Below are 16,883 nucleotides of genomic sequence, written 5' to 3'. Positions count from 1 at the left end.
GAAAGGTTTGTATTGGTAAATAGTAAAAGATGAAGCAAAGTCTTTTAACACAACAGGATTTTGGCTGTACCGTAATAGTAATATGTTCCTATAATCCTAAATTCATTGACCGTTTATTTTAATATTCTTATGTAAAGAGGTTATCATAATGTATAGTTTGCAGTTGTATCATAATTTTGAATAAGTCTTTATTTACACCCCTAAATATGTTCTATAGATTTGGAGGCCAGAGTCTTTACCCCTACTCAGGTTGAAATGATGTTTTGTTTTTCAGTTACTTACACGCCAAGTCAATCATCCACAGAGACCTCAAGAGTAATAGTATCCTTCCTGAAATTTGTCTGCGAAGTTTGAAAACATCCTGACTTTTTCTTCTGCATTTTGTCTTCACATTATGTAAAAACAATTTTCATGCTAAGTTCAATATATTGTAAAGAGAATTAATAAACGGGTTTGCATGAGAGCATACTGAAGCAGGATACTACCACCTGCTTTTGGTTTCTGAACTTTTGAACATTATCAAAAAAATCTACCAAGTCTTTCTAACAGTAGTACTCTTTTGATTGCGTGCTTCCATTCTGTCAGCTCCACAAAACGGAGAGTTGCGCAGCTGCCCACTCATTTCTGTCAGTGCTCTGACGCTGCCCCCCAGTGGTGCAGATGTAACTGAAAGTTGTAACTTACGTACCAAGGAGGTGAGAAAGACATATTTTTCCTTCTTCCTCCATAAACCCAGCTCAAGACCCTGTCCGCCAACTAAACTTCATTCCAGTGAAGAACCTTTGTGTCTTTGTCATCAATGCCAAAAGAATGGATCTGTGTTACTGAAATCTAATGGGAAACTTTTCACGATTTCCCATAAACTCAGGAAAGCATCTCACCTCACCCTGCCACATTTCAAGCCCCAAAAATCTTAAAAGCAGGTCACGTAGGCCAAACAGAACTAATTATTTTTTAAAACATATTTGTCAACTTTAAGAGGAAATAGGAAGAACTGTACTTTTTAAAGGAATATCATTATTACCAAGGAAAGAAAATCATATTACAGGCTTATAGAAATTAGATCTCTTACCTAAAATTTTCATAATGCTTACTTTGATAGGAAAATGAGATCTATTGTTTTCCTTTACTTACTACACCTCAGATATTTTTCTTCATGAAGACCTCACAGTAAAAATAGGTGATTTTGGTCTAGCCACAGTGAAATCTCGATGGAGTGGGTCCCATCAGTTTGAACAGTTGTCTGGATCCATTTTGTGGATGGTAAGAATTGAGGCTGTTTCTCCATTAATGAAATTTGTGGACCCTGCGATGCTGCTGAACTACTAGAAAATCATTGAAGGTTTCATAATGCCCAGTATTCACAAAAATCAATGTTGATCTTATTTTTTATGTAAATAGATTTTAACCTTTTTCTTTATCTTTATGAAAAGCATTATACCAGTTTCAGTACATTTCAAACAAAAAAATGTATTTTATAAACTGTTTAAATTTTACCCAGAATTGGCTCTCTAAAATATCTTGTGTTCAAAATGTTCTGTGTACCCTGTTGCAAAAGGAAAAAAACAAGTATGCCATTTAAGCAGGTATGATCTGCAACAGTTACTAAGGTTTTGCTACGAGAACTCCTCTTTTTTGAGAGAGAGGCTGTTTCACCATCTTATTTAAGCCTAAATTGGCAAGTACTTCCGTTAGACTAGAAAGAACCTATAATTATTGGGGCAGCTGGGAGAGGAAAGACAAAAAAAAAAAGGTAGATTTTTAACACTGTCAGCCATGTGCTGCCCTGCATAGCTCTTGCTTTATTCCTATTTCTGCTTTGTTGGAAAAAAGGGAATGAAAACTTCAGTTACTTTCTGCAGGCTCTGAAAAGGGCAGGCATAGGAATCAACCTCTAAGCTAGCCGTTCTTAAAAGAGACTCTGAGACCCTTTTGGAGGTCTTCAAGGTCATCCCTGTGTAAAGCCACATTTGGTTTCATGTTCTTCAACCAGAAATGACACATCACAACAGATTGAATGCAGCAACAAATATGTGTCTGTAGCTGACTCTGTTAAACCAGTCAAAGAGAATTGCAGTACTGTTCTCGCTGAACTGTTTTTGGTTTTGAAAATACACTTTTCATTAAACATGGGTCATCTGTGTTAACATCTAATGGCTGTTGTTTTATTATTTATGGAATTACTAAATATTTTAACAGTTTCCCTGTTAGGTTTAAAAAGGATAAATACCTATGTATGCCCTTGGGATCTTCAGTAATTTTCAAGACTAAAAGAGGCCTAAGACAAAAAAGTTTGAGAACCGCTGCTCTCAGCTGAATATAGGATGTCCCCAAACCATTAGTGCAATTTGAAGGTTTAAATAATTGAATCTGCACAAAGACTTTGGGACACAATGCTGGAAACAGAAAAGCTGCAAGGGCTCTTGAAGCCACATTTGCATATATTCCCCGAACTATCCATAGCAGTCTCCAGGAAGGGAATTCCAAGATAGATGTCTGAATCAGTGAGGAAAACTTAGGGTTCAATTCGGCTATGATTTCTTGTAATAATAACTGGAGTTAAGGCAAAGTAGCAAGTGGAAGGAGCTCACTGGACTTAGAATTAGGAGATTGGTACTTAAGTGCCTATTTGACTCTTAGCCTGCATGTTTGTTAACCTCCTCCACGTGCCTCAATTTTTAATGTTGGTTGGACTAGTGGATTTCTAATACCTTTTCTGTGTCTAAGATTCAGTAATTAGAGCTAGCTAGGTTTGTGACTCTGATTATTCTAATTGTTTAATAAATCATTATAAACCAGAGGCTAATTAATAATTGTAAACTGGATCTCATGCACCTTTAAGTCATACACCTTGTTACAAGATGGCAGTGTATCCTAGGAAGGGGTGGGCTGGCAGATATTAAGTACTGAAATTATAAAACCTAATATTAAAAAGAAACAATTAATACATGTTTTAAAGGTGTGTTGATCTTAACTAGTGTGTAGGAGGGGCTCAGTTAAATCTCCAGGTTTGTCCTTTTTTCAAAACCGTAGTTTTATACAGTTAGTAGATTATTATACATAAAGTGTTACATTTTCTTCTAATTTCTTTTTTGTTGATACATAGGTAGATTGGTTCATCCTTTGTTCCATCAAGCTGAGTTCTAATACGAGAGTAGCCAATAGTACACTTAATTATTGAATAAATCCTTTTGGGTTGATAGTGCCTTCAGAAACAAATATGGAACATACGTAGACAAGAGAGAAGAGTTGGGTCAGGACTAAGGTTATGTAATTCTCTGAACTATTTACAATAGTCTTCTCAACCTTGTTTTATTTATCTTAGAGGGGAAAGACACCTTTGTGAAAATTTTTACAAATTAAATCATTAAATTGAGGATCTTAAATCACTAAATTAGTTGAGGATTGATTATGCGTTTCTTGTAAATAGATGACATACAACTTTACATCAAGCCATCTACCAACAACAGTGAGGTAAAACTAAATTTTAAAAAGACATTTAGTTCCTCAACTGATTAATTACTCTCTTCCTCTCAAAACTGTGTTCTGGCTTTTCAGATTGTGTCTATCATAACCAGCCTCTCAGTATTCTGGCTTGTTCACTATAGCACAGTTGTATGTGGTTTATTTTGTACTATATTACTAAAAACAGTAAGATGTTTGACCAAAGTAAGTAGACAGTCTTCTTCTACGCCCCCATCCTTCCATCAGGGCCTCCGTACATCTATCAGTGGTTCTCAACCTTGGTTGGACATTAAAATCATCTGGAGAACTTAAAAAAACAACAGTGCTTGGATCCCCTCCCCAGATTCTGTTCTAGATTGTAGTCTGGACATTGAGAGGTTAAAGTCTATACAGGTGATTGTGATTTTCGGGTGAGGCTGAACGTCATTGCATGCCTTTTGAGAGAGTCTGACTGGCCTTACCCTGACCTGTGACCAGGAATCTTGTTCCAGGTCTTCCAGCCATTTTTGCAGTCAGTCCAGGTTTTGGTATCAAAGTAACGCTTTCACAAGAGTTTTTATTTATACTCTGCAATTTCTCTAATGAGACAATTCTTCCAAATGAAACAGAACAGAAGATGCAAGGTGAAGTAATTCCTTTAAGCTAATATTTAACTGACCATCTATTGTATTTTATGTAAACAGCCAAGAAGAAATTAAGTATTAGAGTACAGTGAGTGAAATGTGTAAAAATGTAGCAAATATGCTTTGGTCAGTAGCTTTTCCCAAGAAGCAAGCAGCCAAGATTCTTTATACCATCTTCTAAGTCAACCTGCTGTCTCTTGCTTTTGTTAATAAAGCATCTATGGCATGTTGACAATGCTTTTGGAGGCAGGAGTTTTACCAGTATTCTCTAAGGTGCCCTGAGACGAGGAAAACCATTGTACCAAGGGGGAAAACCAAAATTCTAAGGCAGTTACCATAGTGGTTGTGCTACTCCCAAACATGAACACAGATCTAATATTTCTTTACTGAATCAAGAATGGGAAATGGGAACTGATTCTTGATAGGACTAGTCCTGGGAAGGATTCAAATAGCAATAACAGGATTTTGTGCTGAAAGAGGATGGCTGATAAAATTATAAAATCTTAGTAATGCACATGGAATCTCGGGTAATACCACCTCTTTCAGAGTTTACCAAGCATTTTTCTTCTTGATCAGTTCTACTTCTTTGCCCATTAATAAGAGAATTGATTGCATATTAGATGAATTATTTAATGACAAAAGCATTGTTCTGAGAATTTTAATAATCTGCTTTTCAGTCTATTCAGTTGAAGTTGAAGAGTAAACAAGAATATTTGTCTTTTTGTGTTCTGACAGGCACCAGAAGTAATTCGAATGCAAGATAAAAACCCATATAGCTTTCAGTCAGATGTATATGCATTTGGGATTGTTCTATATGAATTGATGACTGGACAGTTACCTTATTCAAACATCAACAACAGGGACCAGGTAAATCTTTACCATCTCTTGGGGTTTATTTTACTGTATGTATAAAGAGTCCAGTTTGGAAGCAACTGTGTGGCTCAGTCGGTTAAGTGTCCGACTTCGGCTCAGGTCATGATCTGGAGGTTTGTGAGTTCAAGCCCTGCAACCGGCTCTGTGCTGACAGCTTGGAGTCTGGAGCCTGCCTGCTTCAGATTCTGTGTCTCCTCCTCTCTCTCTCTGCCCCTTCCCTGATTGTGCACCTTCTTTCTCTCTCTCTCTCTCTCTCTCTCTCTCTCTCTCTCTCTCTCAAAATAGGGGCACCTGGGTGGCGCAGTCGGTTAAGCGTCCGACTCACGCCAGGTCACGATCTCGCGGTCCGTGAGTTCGAGCCCCGCGTCGGGCTCTGGGCTGATGGCTCGGAGCCTGGAGCCTGTTTCCAATTCTATGTCTCCCTCTCTCTCTGCCCCTCCCCCGTTCATGCTCTGTCTCTCTCTGTCCCCCAAAAAATAAATAAAAACGTTGAAAAAAATTAAAAAAAAAATTTTAAATAAAAAATTTTTTTTAATTAAAAAAAAAAAAAGACTCCAGTTTGTTGCAAGAAAAGAAGCGTTGAGTCCGGGTAGGCATGAAAAATAGATATCTTGATCTTTGTTACCAGTTTTGGAAACTTTTGGTATACTCTCAGCAATAGTAGCTGCGTGTAAGGCCTCTCCTTGAAAGCTCATGTGCTAAGTGTTGTAATGGAGTATAGCTCCTGATGTTCTGACTAGAAGCTAGAGCTGCAGCAGTGGGTGTTGGTCACATCTCTTGACCGAGCTCGGCTAGAAGGAGGCGCTGCCGCTGCAGCGACTGGGCTTTATGCCGTCTCTGTTCCGTCACCGCTTGTGCTAAGCAGCCTGGCTGTGCTGTTCTTCCCATTGGATTCTTGTGAAACTAGTACGGTTTCTCCCTTTTGTTAACCAGGTAAATGGAAAGACTTATTTCATGCTTTCCATTTTTCTAGAAGGAGAATTCTAATAGGAAATTTTTGTACTTATTTCCTCCTAAGTTCCTGTTCTCTGTCCTTTACCTCCCCACCCCACCCCACCCCCCACCCCCCCGCCCCCAGTACCCAACTTAGCCTCAGGCAGCTCTTTGCCTTTTCTGTCCCAGCCACATGAAATTCACCAGGACTTTGACACTAACCAAGAAAATGAAATTGTCTTTACTAAAATTATCTTGTATACCTCAGTATGTAAAAAAGAAAAAGTGTGTGTGTGTGTGTGTGTGTGTGTGTGTGTGTGTGTGTAGAGAGAGAGAGAGATTGCAGCAATTCCACCATTAATATATTAAAAAACAGGGGCTCAGTCAGTTAAGCGTTCGACTTTAGCTCAGGTCATGATCTCACGGTCTGTGAGTTTGAGCCCCACATCGGGCTCTGTGCTGACAACTCAGAGCCTGGAGCCTGCTTCAGATTCTGTGTCTTCCTCTCTCTGTGCCCCTCCCCCACTCGTGCTCTGTCTCTCTCTCTCTCTCTCTCTCTCTCTCAAAAATAAATAAACCTTTAAAAAAATAAAAACAAAACAATAGTTGACCATATAAACTATAAATAATATTTATACTTTGTACTGTGGTTTGCATCAGCATTACTTGAGTAAGGGCTTCTGGGTATTTCAGTTGATTAAATACCGAACTCTTGATTTCAGCTCAGGTCATGATCTCACAGTTCATGAGATTGAGCCCCACATTGGGCTCTGCACTGACAGCTTGGAGCTGCTTGGGATTCTCTTCCCCTCCCCCCCTCCACCTCTCTCTCTCTCTCTCTCTCTCTCAAAATAAGTAAATAAACATTAAAAAGACGAAGAAGAAGAATTACCTGGGTAATTTGTTTAAAAATAGAGATACTAGAGCAGATTCTGATTCCATGGAGTGAAGTCCAAGCACTTGCATTTTTAATAAGTTTGCCAGGTGATTTTTATACATGCCGAAGTTGAGAATCCCCAATCCAAAGAATAAAAAAAAATCCAACAGTGTGAATGTGGTATGTGTTTTATCATAAGCTCTCAATCTAGTGAAATGATAGTTTTTAACTTATAAATGTGTTAACTTCATGTAAGTAGTGTGTGTGTATGTGTGTTGGTCATCAGTTCAACTCTCCATCTTTTTGGTAATAACTCTGAGTATCTTTCTCTCTAAGAACTTCAGCTAGTATGTGATTTCAGAGAAGTAGTCTCAGTTGTCCTGTACTTTGTGGATACTTGCTGAGTGACCAGATGGCCCCTTACCCAGAGTGCTCTGGATTCTATGTAGATGAAAAAAGTGATTTAAATGACTGTTTCTACCAGGGTCAGCACAGAGCTAATTGGTTAGTTGCTGTTTGGTCTTTCTAACTACTACGTAGCTTTTGAATGTTGAATACTACCTTTGAGTGTTAAAAAAAAAATCTGTGACCTGATTCCTAATTACCTGACATTTGAAGCCCTGCATGAAGCATAGATGCAAGATAGACCAAACTACTAGCGAAGGAGCGTAGTCGACCCATTGCACTCATTGGACTTGTGACAGATTCTAGATCACTGAGATGATTGGATGATGGCAATCTGAGTAGCAAGGTTGGTTCTAATTTGCACACTTCCTGTGCCCTGCCTCCTACAGTCCTGTTAATTCAACCATAAGACATAATACCCTGTGCCATGTTCGCTTTTCCTTTGCATATTACTTTTCTACAAGGGAAAAGGGAACTTTACAAGGGAACTTTAGTTTTAGTTGATTTATCATAGAGGCAACAAATAAAAATTTATGAATCTAAGATCTGGATGAAATCCAGTGAGTACTTCTGTTTTAATAAAATAATACATTATGGAAATGGGTATTATTATCTCCAAAATATGGATAAAAAGCAACCCAGAGTTTTGCACTCATCCACTTCTTGGCATTTTAGGTGCTTTGTCTTCCACAGGAGTATAATAAATGATGTGGCAAGGGCTTACTCTCCATAAGAGAAGTAAGTGAGTGACCAACAGAAGGGTAAGGCCTTTACTGATTAATTCTGTCTGGTAGTAAGAACCTTCTGGAATTTGCCAGTCTGAAAGCAGGTTGAATATTTGATAAAGAAAAAGGAGGGCGCCTGGGTGGCTCAGTCAGTTAAGTGTCTGACTCTTGATCTCGGCTCAGGTCATGATCTCGCAGTTTGTGAGATCAAGCCCCACTTGGGGCTCTTTGCTGACAGCAGGGAGCTTCCTTGGGATATTCTCTGTCTGTCTGTCTCTCTCTGCCCCCCACCTCAAAATAAATAAATAAACTTTAAAAGAAAGAAAGAAAAAGGGGGTCAAAGAATGATATATGCACTATCCCTTACCCCTATTCTATTTCATTACTTCTTGTCTGCTTTCTTCAAAGGGCACTTTCCATGGAAGTCCCTTTTGGGAATTGCTAATTCTAGTCATCTTCAGTGACGTAACCCCAGCTATTGCTCCGTCTGTCCCCTTGAAATGATTTTTCTTTTTCTCTCGAACTTTCATCACCATGGCTCTCAGATTGGACTTCTGTTTGAAAATTTAGGAATATTCTTCTTTCTCATGGGAGATAAGACATCTCCTTCTTTACTACGCACTGTAGGAACTGTTCCTGTGTACTCTTCCCCCCATAGTCTCAGGTGGCAGGTTTTGCCTGTAAATTTAAAGCAGGACTCTGGTTAAGAAACTCAGTGTAATGGCCGACCTTGGACTCATGACCTGGTCACTTTACCTCTTCAGGTGTCTTTTTTTTTTTTCAGTTATAAAAATAAGAAATTGCACTAAAGAATTCGTTCTGGTTGTAAAGATCAGATTCTTTCCTAGAGCAGTTCTCTTAGCGCTTCAAGGGATGGCCATCGTATAGCATGCCTTTTGCTTTCCTTACTCTAGTGCTGAAATCTAAGAAATTGCTGTCATTTTTTTCCCCCTCTTTATCCTTCCATTTTGCTCTCTAATCACCCTGCTCTTTCCTCTTCCAGTGCAGCTTTTCTACTGAGTTGGGGTTAATAATGTACTCATTTAGGCTACGTGTATTGACTCTCTGTCCTCATGGTTTTCTTTGCTTGGAGTAGAAGTGCTGTGTCATCTTAGAAGAAAATAACAACTAATTTTTATCTGTTATTTTAAGTACTGTTATTTAAGTCTGTTATTTCAGTTACTGTTGGTGTATAACAAACCACCCAAAACATAGTGGCTTAAGCAAATTATGAATCTGCAGTTTGGACTGCTTTCAGTGAGGAAGATTTATGTCTGTGTCACATTGTGTTGCCTAGGGTGCATTCATTTAGGTGTTAAAGGATCCACTTCCAAAATGGCTCATTCATACCTCTGACAAGGTGTGGTGCTAGCTGTCTGCTGGAAGCTTGGTCAGGGTGAAGGGCCAAGGGCTTTAGTTCTTGTCGACATGGACCTTTCTATGGGGACGTCTTCTAGAAAGTGTGGACTTTGTTAGAGCCTGGTGGCTAGGTTCTAAGCACAAGCTCTCAAGAGATACAAAATGATAAATACCAGTATCTTACCTACCCACAAATTATTTCAATAAGAAATTTTCGAAGCCTACTATATGCAAAGCACTATGGGATATAAAGGAATACAAAGATGAATAATACACAGGCCATGCTTTTGGTGGAGTTTACCAATCTGTTGAAGCAGTGCAAGGGGAGGGGGTGATGAGAATGAGTAGACATTGTGCTCCAGTAATACAGAGGCATGAATCAAGGGGTGGAGGTGCCAGGAGTGCTGAATGTGGATTGAGAATGGAAATAACTAGTCAGTTCCAGAATTTCAAATTGAACTGCTGATTTTATCTTTTATGTGCCACTTAAATCTTCTGTACATGAATTATGTCCTGGAGAGTCTTCCCTTTAAGTTTAAGTAATTGCAAAGAATGTGATTTCCTTTGTATTACATTTTTTCAAAGTTTGATATGGCTCTTTTTTAAACATACTTTTATACTTTCAAGCCTTTTATTGATCATTCAAATAACATCTCTGCAACAAAAAATATGTATTTAAATTTAGAATTACAAAAATCTTTCCTGTGACTTTAGTCTTTGAAGGTTAATTTTTTAAATTCTGAACTATGCTTCTATTAATGAGTATTAATATATAACCGATGAAAATAATGTAAGTTTTGGTATATAGAAATAAAGAAGGTAAAATTTTATTGGAAATGTGTGTCTTAATGAACATATGGGGCTTTTCTCTTCAGTTCATTCATGTATTTGTGGATAAATAGGCTTTTGCTGAAATGAGAAGGAATTAAGCACTGAGCAGTATTGTTCAGGTAGATACAAAGATGGGAAAGTCAGGAATCTGTTGTACCCACATGCACAGTTCACTGGTCCCCAAGACCACACTCAGACTCAGTCGCTCATTAAGTTTGAGAACTCGCTCTAGGTTGTTAATGCTTACGGTTATGGTTTAGTGCAACAGCAGGATACAGATTACAATCAGCCAAGGGAAGAGGCACATAGGGCAGAATCCAGGAGAGTTCCACATGTGGAGGTCACAGTTGTCTTCTCCCAGTGTAACTGTGGACCGCACTGAATTCTCCCAACAGCAGAACGCTGCCAACCACAGAGACTCTCTTAAGTCCAGAGTTATCACTGGGGCTCTGTCAGGTAGATATGGTTGACTACCTCTGTGGCTGGCCTTAGTTCTCAAGCCCTCTGGTAGTCAAACTGGTACCATATGACTCAAAGTCCCTTCTATAAGCCCCAAGGTAAATAAACAGAAATACTCTCATCAGGCAGGACATTCCACACTTTTAGGGATTATCTCCTAGGAGCCAAAGGCAAAGGCCATGCCTTTTTCTGGGCAAGATCAATTCTTTACCGTACACCATATCACTCAGTTAAAACTCATGTCTATAATGTACCAAAAAATTGCATAATAGCTTGTCACTGAGTTTTGTAATCAGCTGACGGTTCAGTTAATTTTACTGAGAGCAAAGATTTGGAAACTAGCTGTCTTGCAAAGGTATTTGTTACCCATTCATGAAAGCCCTGTTAAATACCAATAGTGTCCCTTTGGTACCCCAGCAGTTTTACACCTTGGTGCAATGTGTACTATCGTTAAATTTCATGTGGGTAAAAAAGGTATGCTTTTTACAAAGCGGGAGTAGGGCAGTTCTGCCAGGGGAGATGGAAGGGTAGCTGCACACTTGCACCGCGTGGTCCTCGAGCACATCTGCTCTCGGGTCAGCACCGGTTCTTACAGCACTGAACAGGGACTAAGAGCAAGTTAAGAGACCAGGCTCGACTGTTCTAAAGTTCATAAGCTCCGGCCTGTAACAAGGGATCTCTTACTGGCTGTCCACCTAGCCACTAGGCTGTCTGTTGGAACTGTTCCCTCTAAGATCAAACCCCCCCTCTCTCCAAGACTTTTGATGTCTGTCTCTGCCCATTATCAAAAGAGCTGAAAATTAGAAAGTTAAGAAATTGGAAAAATTATAAATCTCTGCACCCAGGGAAGACAAGCCTTTTGACTTTATTAAACAGAAAACTTCAGTTACCAGATGGTTTACCTTCTTTTCTTTGGAGGAGGCTGTGATTCTCATATCTACATAACTAAATGCCCCATATCGCCCATTTCCTCAGCATACAAATTTAAAACGCAGATGCCAAAACAACTGCTAAAAAGGTTAACATTTTTAGTTCCAGCTACATATATATAAAGGACTCAGTATGATGCCCAACAAGTACTCAGTAAAATACTTAAGTAGAAAAGAGGCACAGCCTGATCTGTGTCTCATGATTGATTACCCTGGCAGTGGGAAATGGATTGGGGAAGGAGAGACCAGAGACCTGGGGAGCGATTAGGAGACCTTTACAACAGTCCATGGGACATGATGTTTTCAGCTGACGGCCCGTGCAGTGTCGGGTCCCCACGATAAGATGTGTGAGAATCAGATTACTAGCGTTGTGTTTCTTAACTTTTTATTAAGGGAAAATGTAATGCAGAAAAGTACACCTAAATGTGCAGCTTGTTGAATTCTCAATGTTGGAGTATTTTTCAATTTGTAAGTGAAGTTGTTTGATTTGTTTTTTTTTTTTTTTATTCCCTCCCCAGATAATTTTTATGGTGGGACGAGGATATCTTTCTCCAGATCTCAGTAAGGTACGAAGTAACTGTCCGAAAGCCATGAAGAGATTGATGGCAGAGTGCCTAAAAAAGAAAAGAGATGAGAGGCCACTGTTTCCCCAAGTAAGAAGAAGCTTGATGTTACCTAAGAGGACAGACTAATACTCAGATGCAGATTTTTAAATACTTTCAGGGGCACACAGTTTTGTGTTTTATGGATTTGGATGCCTTGTGATCGTGTGCAGGCAGCAGAGAAGTAATTACACAGAGATGATTTTATAAAGGTTGAACAGTGGTACATCTAGAAACCTGGAATCCCAGGACAGAATATTCAGAAAGACTTGACTTTGGTCTAGCAGTTTTCAAACAAAAATTTTTGGTCTCACACACTTAAAAATTATTGAAGGCCCCCCAAAGAGCTTTTGTTTATATAAATAGTAATTGCCATTTTGGAAATTAAAACTAAGTTTTTAAAATGTTGATAACTTTAAGCGTAATAAAACCATTACATGCTAAATAACATTTTTATGAAATTAAAAAGAACTTCATTTTCCCCACCAACAAAATTAGACGAGTGGCATTGTTTTCCCTTTTTTGCAAATCTCTACAAAAAGAAGACCTCTGGATTCTCTGCATTCATTATGCTGCAGCACCTTCCACCGTGTAGCTTCTGAAAGCACCACTGACTTTTGCAAAGTAATGACAGTGAAAAAGGCAGATAATACCTTAGTTTTACTACGAAAATAGTTTTCCCACAGACTGCACTTTGAGAACTACTGCCTTAATTCTTCTTGGTGGTAAGATAAACACATTCCAAGCTTCCCTACATACTGGGTCTTTTGGAGGAACGTTTCCACCTGGAGCAAAAAGAAAAGGCAGCTGTTGGTACTGTCTGCCTTTCTCTGATTCTTGGAAAATGACTATCACTTTTGTCTCTTCATGTTATAAGGCTACAGCCCTGAAGTTCATAATCTTTCATTAAGCTTCATGAACGGAAACTAAGTACCTGAACAAACTTAGAAAGTTTAGGTATTGTAATATAAATTGCGTTTTTTATGATGCTTAGGAAGTTCCTGATAGCACCACATAAATAGGTCTTGATAAATCAATACAGTTTGCAAGTGGGAATGCTAACTCCCTTAATTATCCAGCTACTGTAATCACGGAGTTGGTCTTTTGTGAACCTTCTGCCCTTGAATGCACAGCGCTAGCTGGATTTCTTAGACAGAAGTCACTGTTACAGGAGCTAGTGGATCTTTTATGCCCATCTAAAGAATTAAAGACCCAGGGCACCTGAGTGACTCAGTTGGTTGAGTGCCCAACTTCAGCTTGGATCATGATCTTGCAATTTGTGGGTTCAGGCCCCACGTTGGGCTCTGTGCTGACAGCTCAGAGCCTGAAGCCTGCTTTGGATTCTGTGTCTCCCTCCCTCTCTCTCTGCTCCTTCCCCACTCACACTCTGTCTCCCTCTCAAAAATAAACAAACATTAAAAAAAAAAAAAAAAGAATTAAAGACCAGGGCACCTGGCTGTCTCGGTGGAACATGCGACTCTTGATCTCAGGGTCATTAGTTCAAGCCCCACGTTGGGCATGGAGCCTACTTAAAATTAAAAAAAAAAAAAAAAAAAATTTTTTTTTAAATAAAAAATTAAAGATAGAATTTATAATTTGAACATACCTCTCAGGGGCTGCCTCAGCGTGGGTAGATCTAGGTTTTACGTATTGGAATTCTAAGTTACTATTTTGAGGAAGAGTTATTTTTTTTTTTTAACCCGAAAAACCACTGGTTGAAGATATCAAAGTAAAAGGACCAGTGCTGTTGGCCATTGTCAGCAGGCCCCCTGTACCTTGTTCTCATTTCATATTCCAGGTGCCAGAGCTTCCTGTTTAACCTGCTTGGTGTACATTAATAATGCAAATTATATCCATAGGACCACTTTTTTTTTAAGATTTTCTTTTTTTAAGTAATCTCTACACCCAACATGGAGCTCGAACTTAACAACCCCAAGATCAAGTTGCATGCTCTACCAACTGAGCCAGCCAGGCGACCGACCCACTTTCTGAGTGGTATTAAAAGGGACAAAATGGGGGCGCCTGGGTGGCGCAGTCGGTTAAGCGTCCGACTTCAGCCAGGTCACGATCTCACGGTCCGTGAGTTCGAGCCCCGCGTCGGGCTCTGGGCTGATGGCTCAGAGCCTGGAGCCTGTTTCCGATTCTGTGTCTCCCTCTCTCTCTGCCCCTCCCCCGTTCATGCTCTGTCTCTCTCTGTCCCAAAAATAAATAAATAAAACGTTGAAAAAAAATTAAAAAAAAAAAAAAAAAGGGACAAAGTGTTCACATTTCTTTTTTTTCTTTCAAAATGTTCATATTTCTAAATATAAGTAACATTTTATTCCTTGCATGATATCAGAAAATGAAATGCATATCTGAATTTTTCAGATTATTGAAGGCTACCTTAAGTACTGTTTTTAATTTTTCATTACAGGATCTCTTTTCACACTATACAAAAATATAAATTTTAAATGGCTAAAGATTTATATGTAGAAAACAAAACCTTAAAATAGGAAGTCATTTTTTATAACCTTGAGATAAAAGGCTTTCCTTATAAGCAAGAGACAAAATCCAGAAATTATAAAGGAAAACATGAGCATGTCTGACTACGATAAAAGTTTTTATACTTCTGTATAATAAAAATATTGAAAGGTAAACATAGAAAAATAATTGTAGCATGTATATAATAAAGTATAAATACTGGTATTATATAAAGGCCTCCTACAAATCAGTAAGTAAAAGATAATAGAAAATGAGCAAAGGATATGACCTGGTGAATCATAAAGAAATACAAATGGCGAATGAACTTAGGATGTTAAAAGTTCTGGGACAGTCAGTAAAATGTAGAGTAACAGTGAAATACATTTTGATTTTCTCTCTCAGATTGACAATATCCAGCATTGGGAACGATGTTGGGAAGTAAGGAAGAGCCTTCCTTGTAAATTTTTTAACAATGTTGTTGGGAATGTAAATTGGTTTGGCCTTTTGAAAGGACTTGCTAGAATTCATAAACTTAAAATATATATACTTTGTGCTCTGGTAATTCCACTCCTGAAAAGGTATACTACAGAGTCTGCTTCCACAAGTGTTCAGATATAGACAAAAATGCTTACCACTAGGAAAAACTAAAAATCAAGGTAGCTCTCTAGATGGCATGGATGTTAGGGAGGGGGAAAAAAAAGAAAGCAATGCAGAAAAATATGTATAGAATGATACCACTTTAAATGGTGATGAGGGTGGGGATGGGCTCTGTTTTCATATGTGCATGTTTATGCATAGGAAAGGTCCAGAAGAAAGTATAGACTCTTTAACAGTGGTTACCCCTGGAAGGTAGGACTTATACTTTTTCTGTATTATTTGAATTTTTATTTGTGTGTTATGCTTGTAATTTAAAATGTTTTGTAACATTGCTTCTTTGCCTTATACTAATCATTATACAGATTATAGTTTAACTTTTAAAAAAGTTTTGGTGGCTCAGAAAAATAATAGTGATGGCTGCTAAAGTTTTATTGAGTACTTACTATATATTCTAGGCATTGTGCCAAGCCTTTTACACATATGTCTCATGATTATGAACATCTGTTATTATACTGTACGTCTTCAAAGCCATAACCTGTTTCTTTGTACCTTAAAATATGCTGAGTTTCTACATTTTGTGGATTGGTGTCTATTTGTTGTTTTCCTGTCTTCTCCTTCACTCTTGGATTGTCACCTGTCACTTCTCACTCCTGTGCCACTAGCAGTCTGGGTCATTGGGACCCTCCTTTTAATCATGTATGTGTAAGACGTTTCCTATTACTGAGTTTCTTAAAGAATGAGTTGCTCTGATGATTCTGTTTGTGAAGCCATATAGTGCTTTACTGATTTATGCTCCTTCTTCCCAAAAGGGACTGTGGTCTGTGGGATAGGTATATAATTGGTTTAAAATTTTGTATTATTTACTGTTCCAAGGCTGGCAAATAATCTAAAATGTAAATAAAAGCTAACTATAGGTTACTTTCCCCATTTATTTTACAGAGATTAAAGCCAATGGAGTTTGGTAATAATCTTTTCTTTGTAAGGAAAAAAATACCAATTTCTTAAGCGTTTAGGATAATACTCAAAACAGTGTAAGATTTCAGGTGCTTTCTTGTTAAGTATGATGCGGATATTAAAGATTAACACCACCTAGATTTTCATTCTACTTTTTTTCTTTTTTTCTTTTTTTCTTTTTTTTCCCCTTTTTTAGATTCTTGCCTCTATTGAGCTGCTGGCCCGCTCATTGCCAAAAATTCACCGCAGTGCATCAGAACCCTCCTTGAATCGGGCTGGCTTCCAGACAGAGGATTTTAGTCTCTATGCTTGTGCTTCTCCAAAAACACCCATCCAGGCAGGGGGATATGGTGCGTTTCCCGTCCACTGAGATAAGTTAGATGAGTGCGCGAGTGCAGGGGGCCGGGGCCAAGGAGGTGGAAATGTGCGTGCTTCTGTACTAAGTTGGATAGCATCTTCTTTTTTAAAAAAAGATGAACCAAAGAATGTGTATGTTTTTAAAGACTAGATATAATTATTTCCTGATCTAAAATGTATACTTAGCTTTGGATTTTCAATATCCAAGGGTTTTCAAAATGCACAGACATTGCTGAACATTTGCAGTACCTCTTCTGGAGGCTTTACTTCCTGTTACAAATTGGTTTTGTTTACTGGCTTATCCTAATTATTAAACTTCAGTTAAACTTTTCTCCTGCACCTCTTGTTATGAGCTCTCACATGTCCCTTAGGGACTTGCAAGAGCAGTACTGCCCCCGTGTACGGGCTCGAAGGTCAAAGGGGGATGACAGGTT

At 38.5% G+C, this 16,883-nt stretch overlaps 1 protein-coding gene across 5 annotated transcripts in view; it reads left to right on the top strand.

Annotated features, from left to right (window-relative positions):
• Positions 1 to 16,883, top strand: part of BRAF (B-Raf proto-oncogene, serine/threonine kinase) — a 174,685-nt gene that overhangs the window by 144,362 nt on the left and 13,440 nt on the right. For 2 of the 5 annotated variants that reach the window (XM_045495891.1, XM_045495894.1), the window contains 5 exons: positions 275 to 321; positions 1,145 to 1,263; positions 4,824 to 4,955; positions 11,998 to 12,132; positions 16,289 to 16,442. In XM_045495891.1, the coding sequence (XP_045351847.1) occupies positions 275 to 321; positions 1,145 to 1,263; positions 4,824 to 4,955; positions 11,998 to 12,132; positions 16,289 to 16,442 (587 nt within the window). Of the gene's footprint in view, positions 1 to 274; positions 322 to 1,144; positions 1,264 to 3,430; positions 3,475 to 4,823; positions 4,956 to 11,997; positions 12,133 to 15,339; positions 15,391 to 16,288; positions 16,781 to 16,883 lie in introns of those variants that run through there. The other 3 variants (XM_045495890.1, XM_045495892.1, XM_045495893.1) reach the window with 3 other exon arrangements.

This window comes from Leopardus geoffroyi, chromosome A2 (genome assembly GCF_018350155.1).
Source record: "Leopardus geoffroyi isolate Oge1 chromosome A2, O.geoffroyi_Oge1_pat1.0, whole genome shotgun sequence".
Taxonomy (NCBI): Eukaryota; Metazoa; Chordata; class Mammalia; order Carnivora; family Felidae; genus Leopardus; species Leopardus geoffroyi.
The sequence above is the reverse complement of the archived record's forward strand: the minus strand, read 5'-3'. Positions and strand labels throughout refer to the sequence as shown.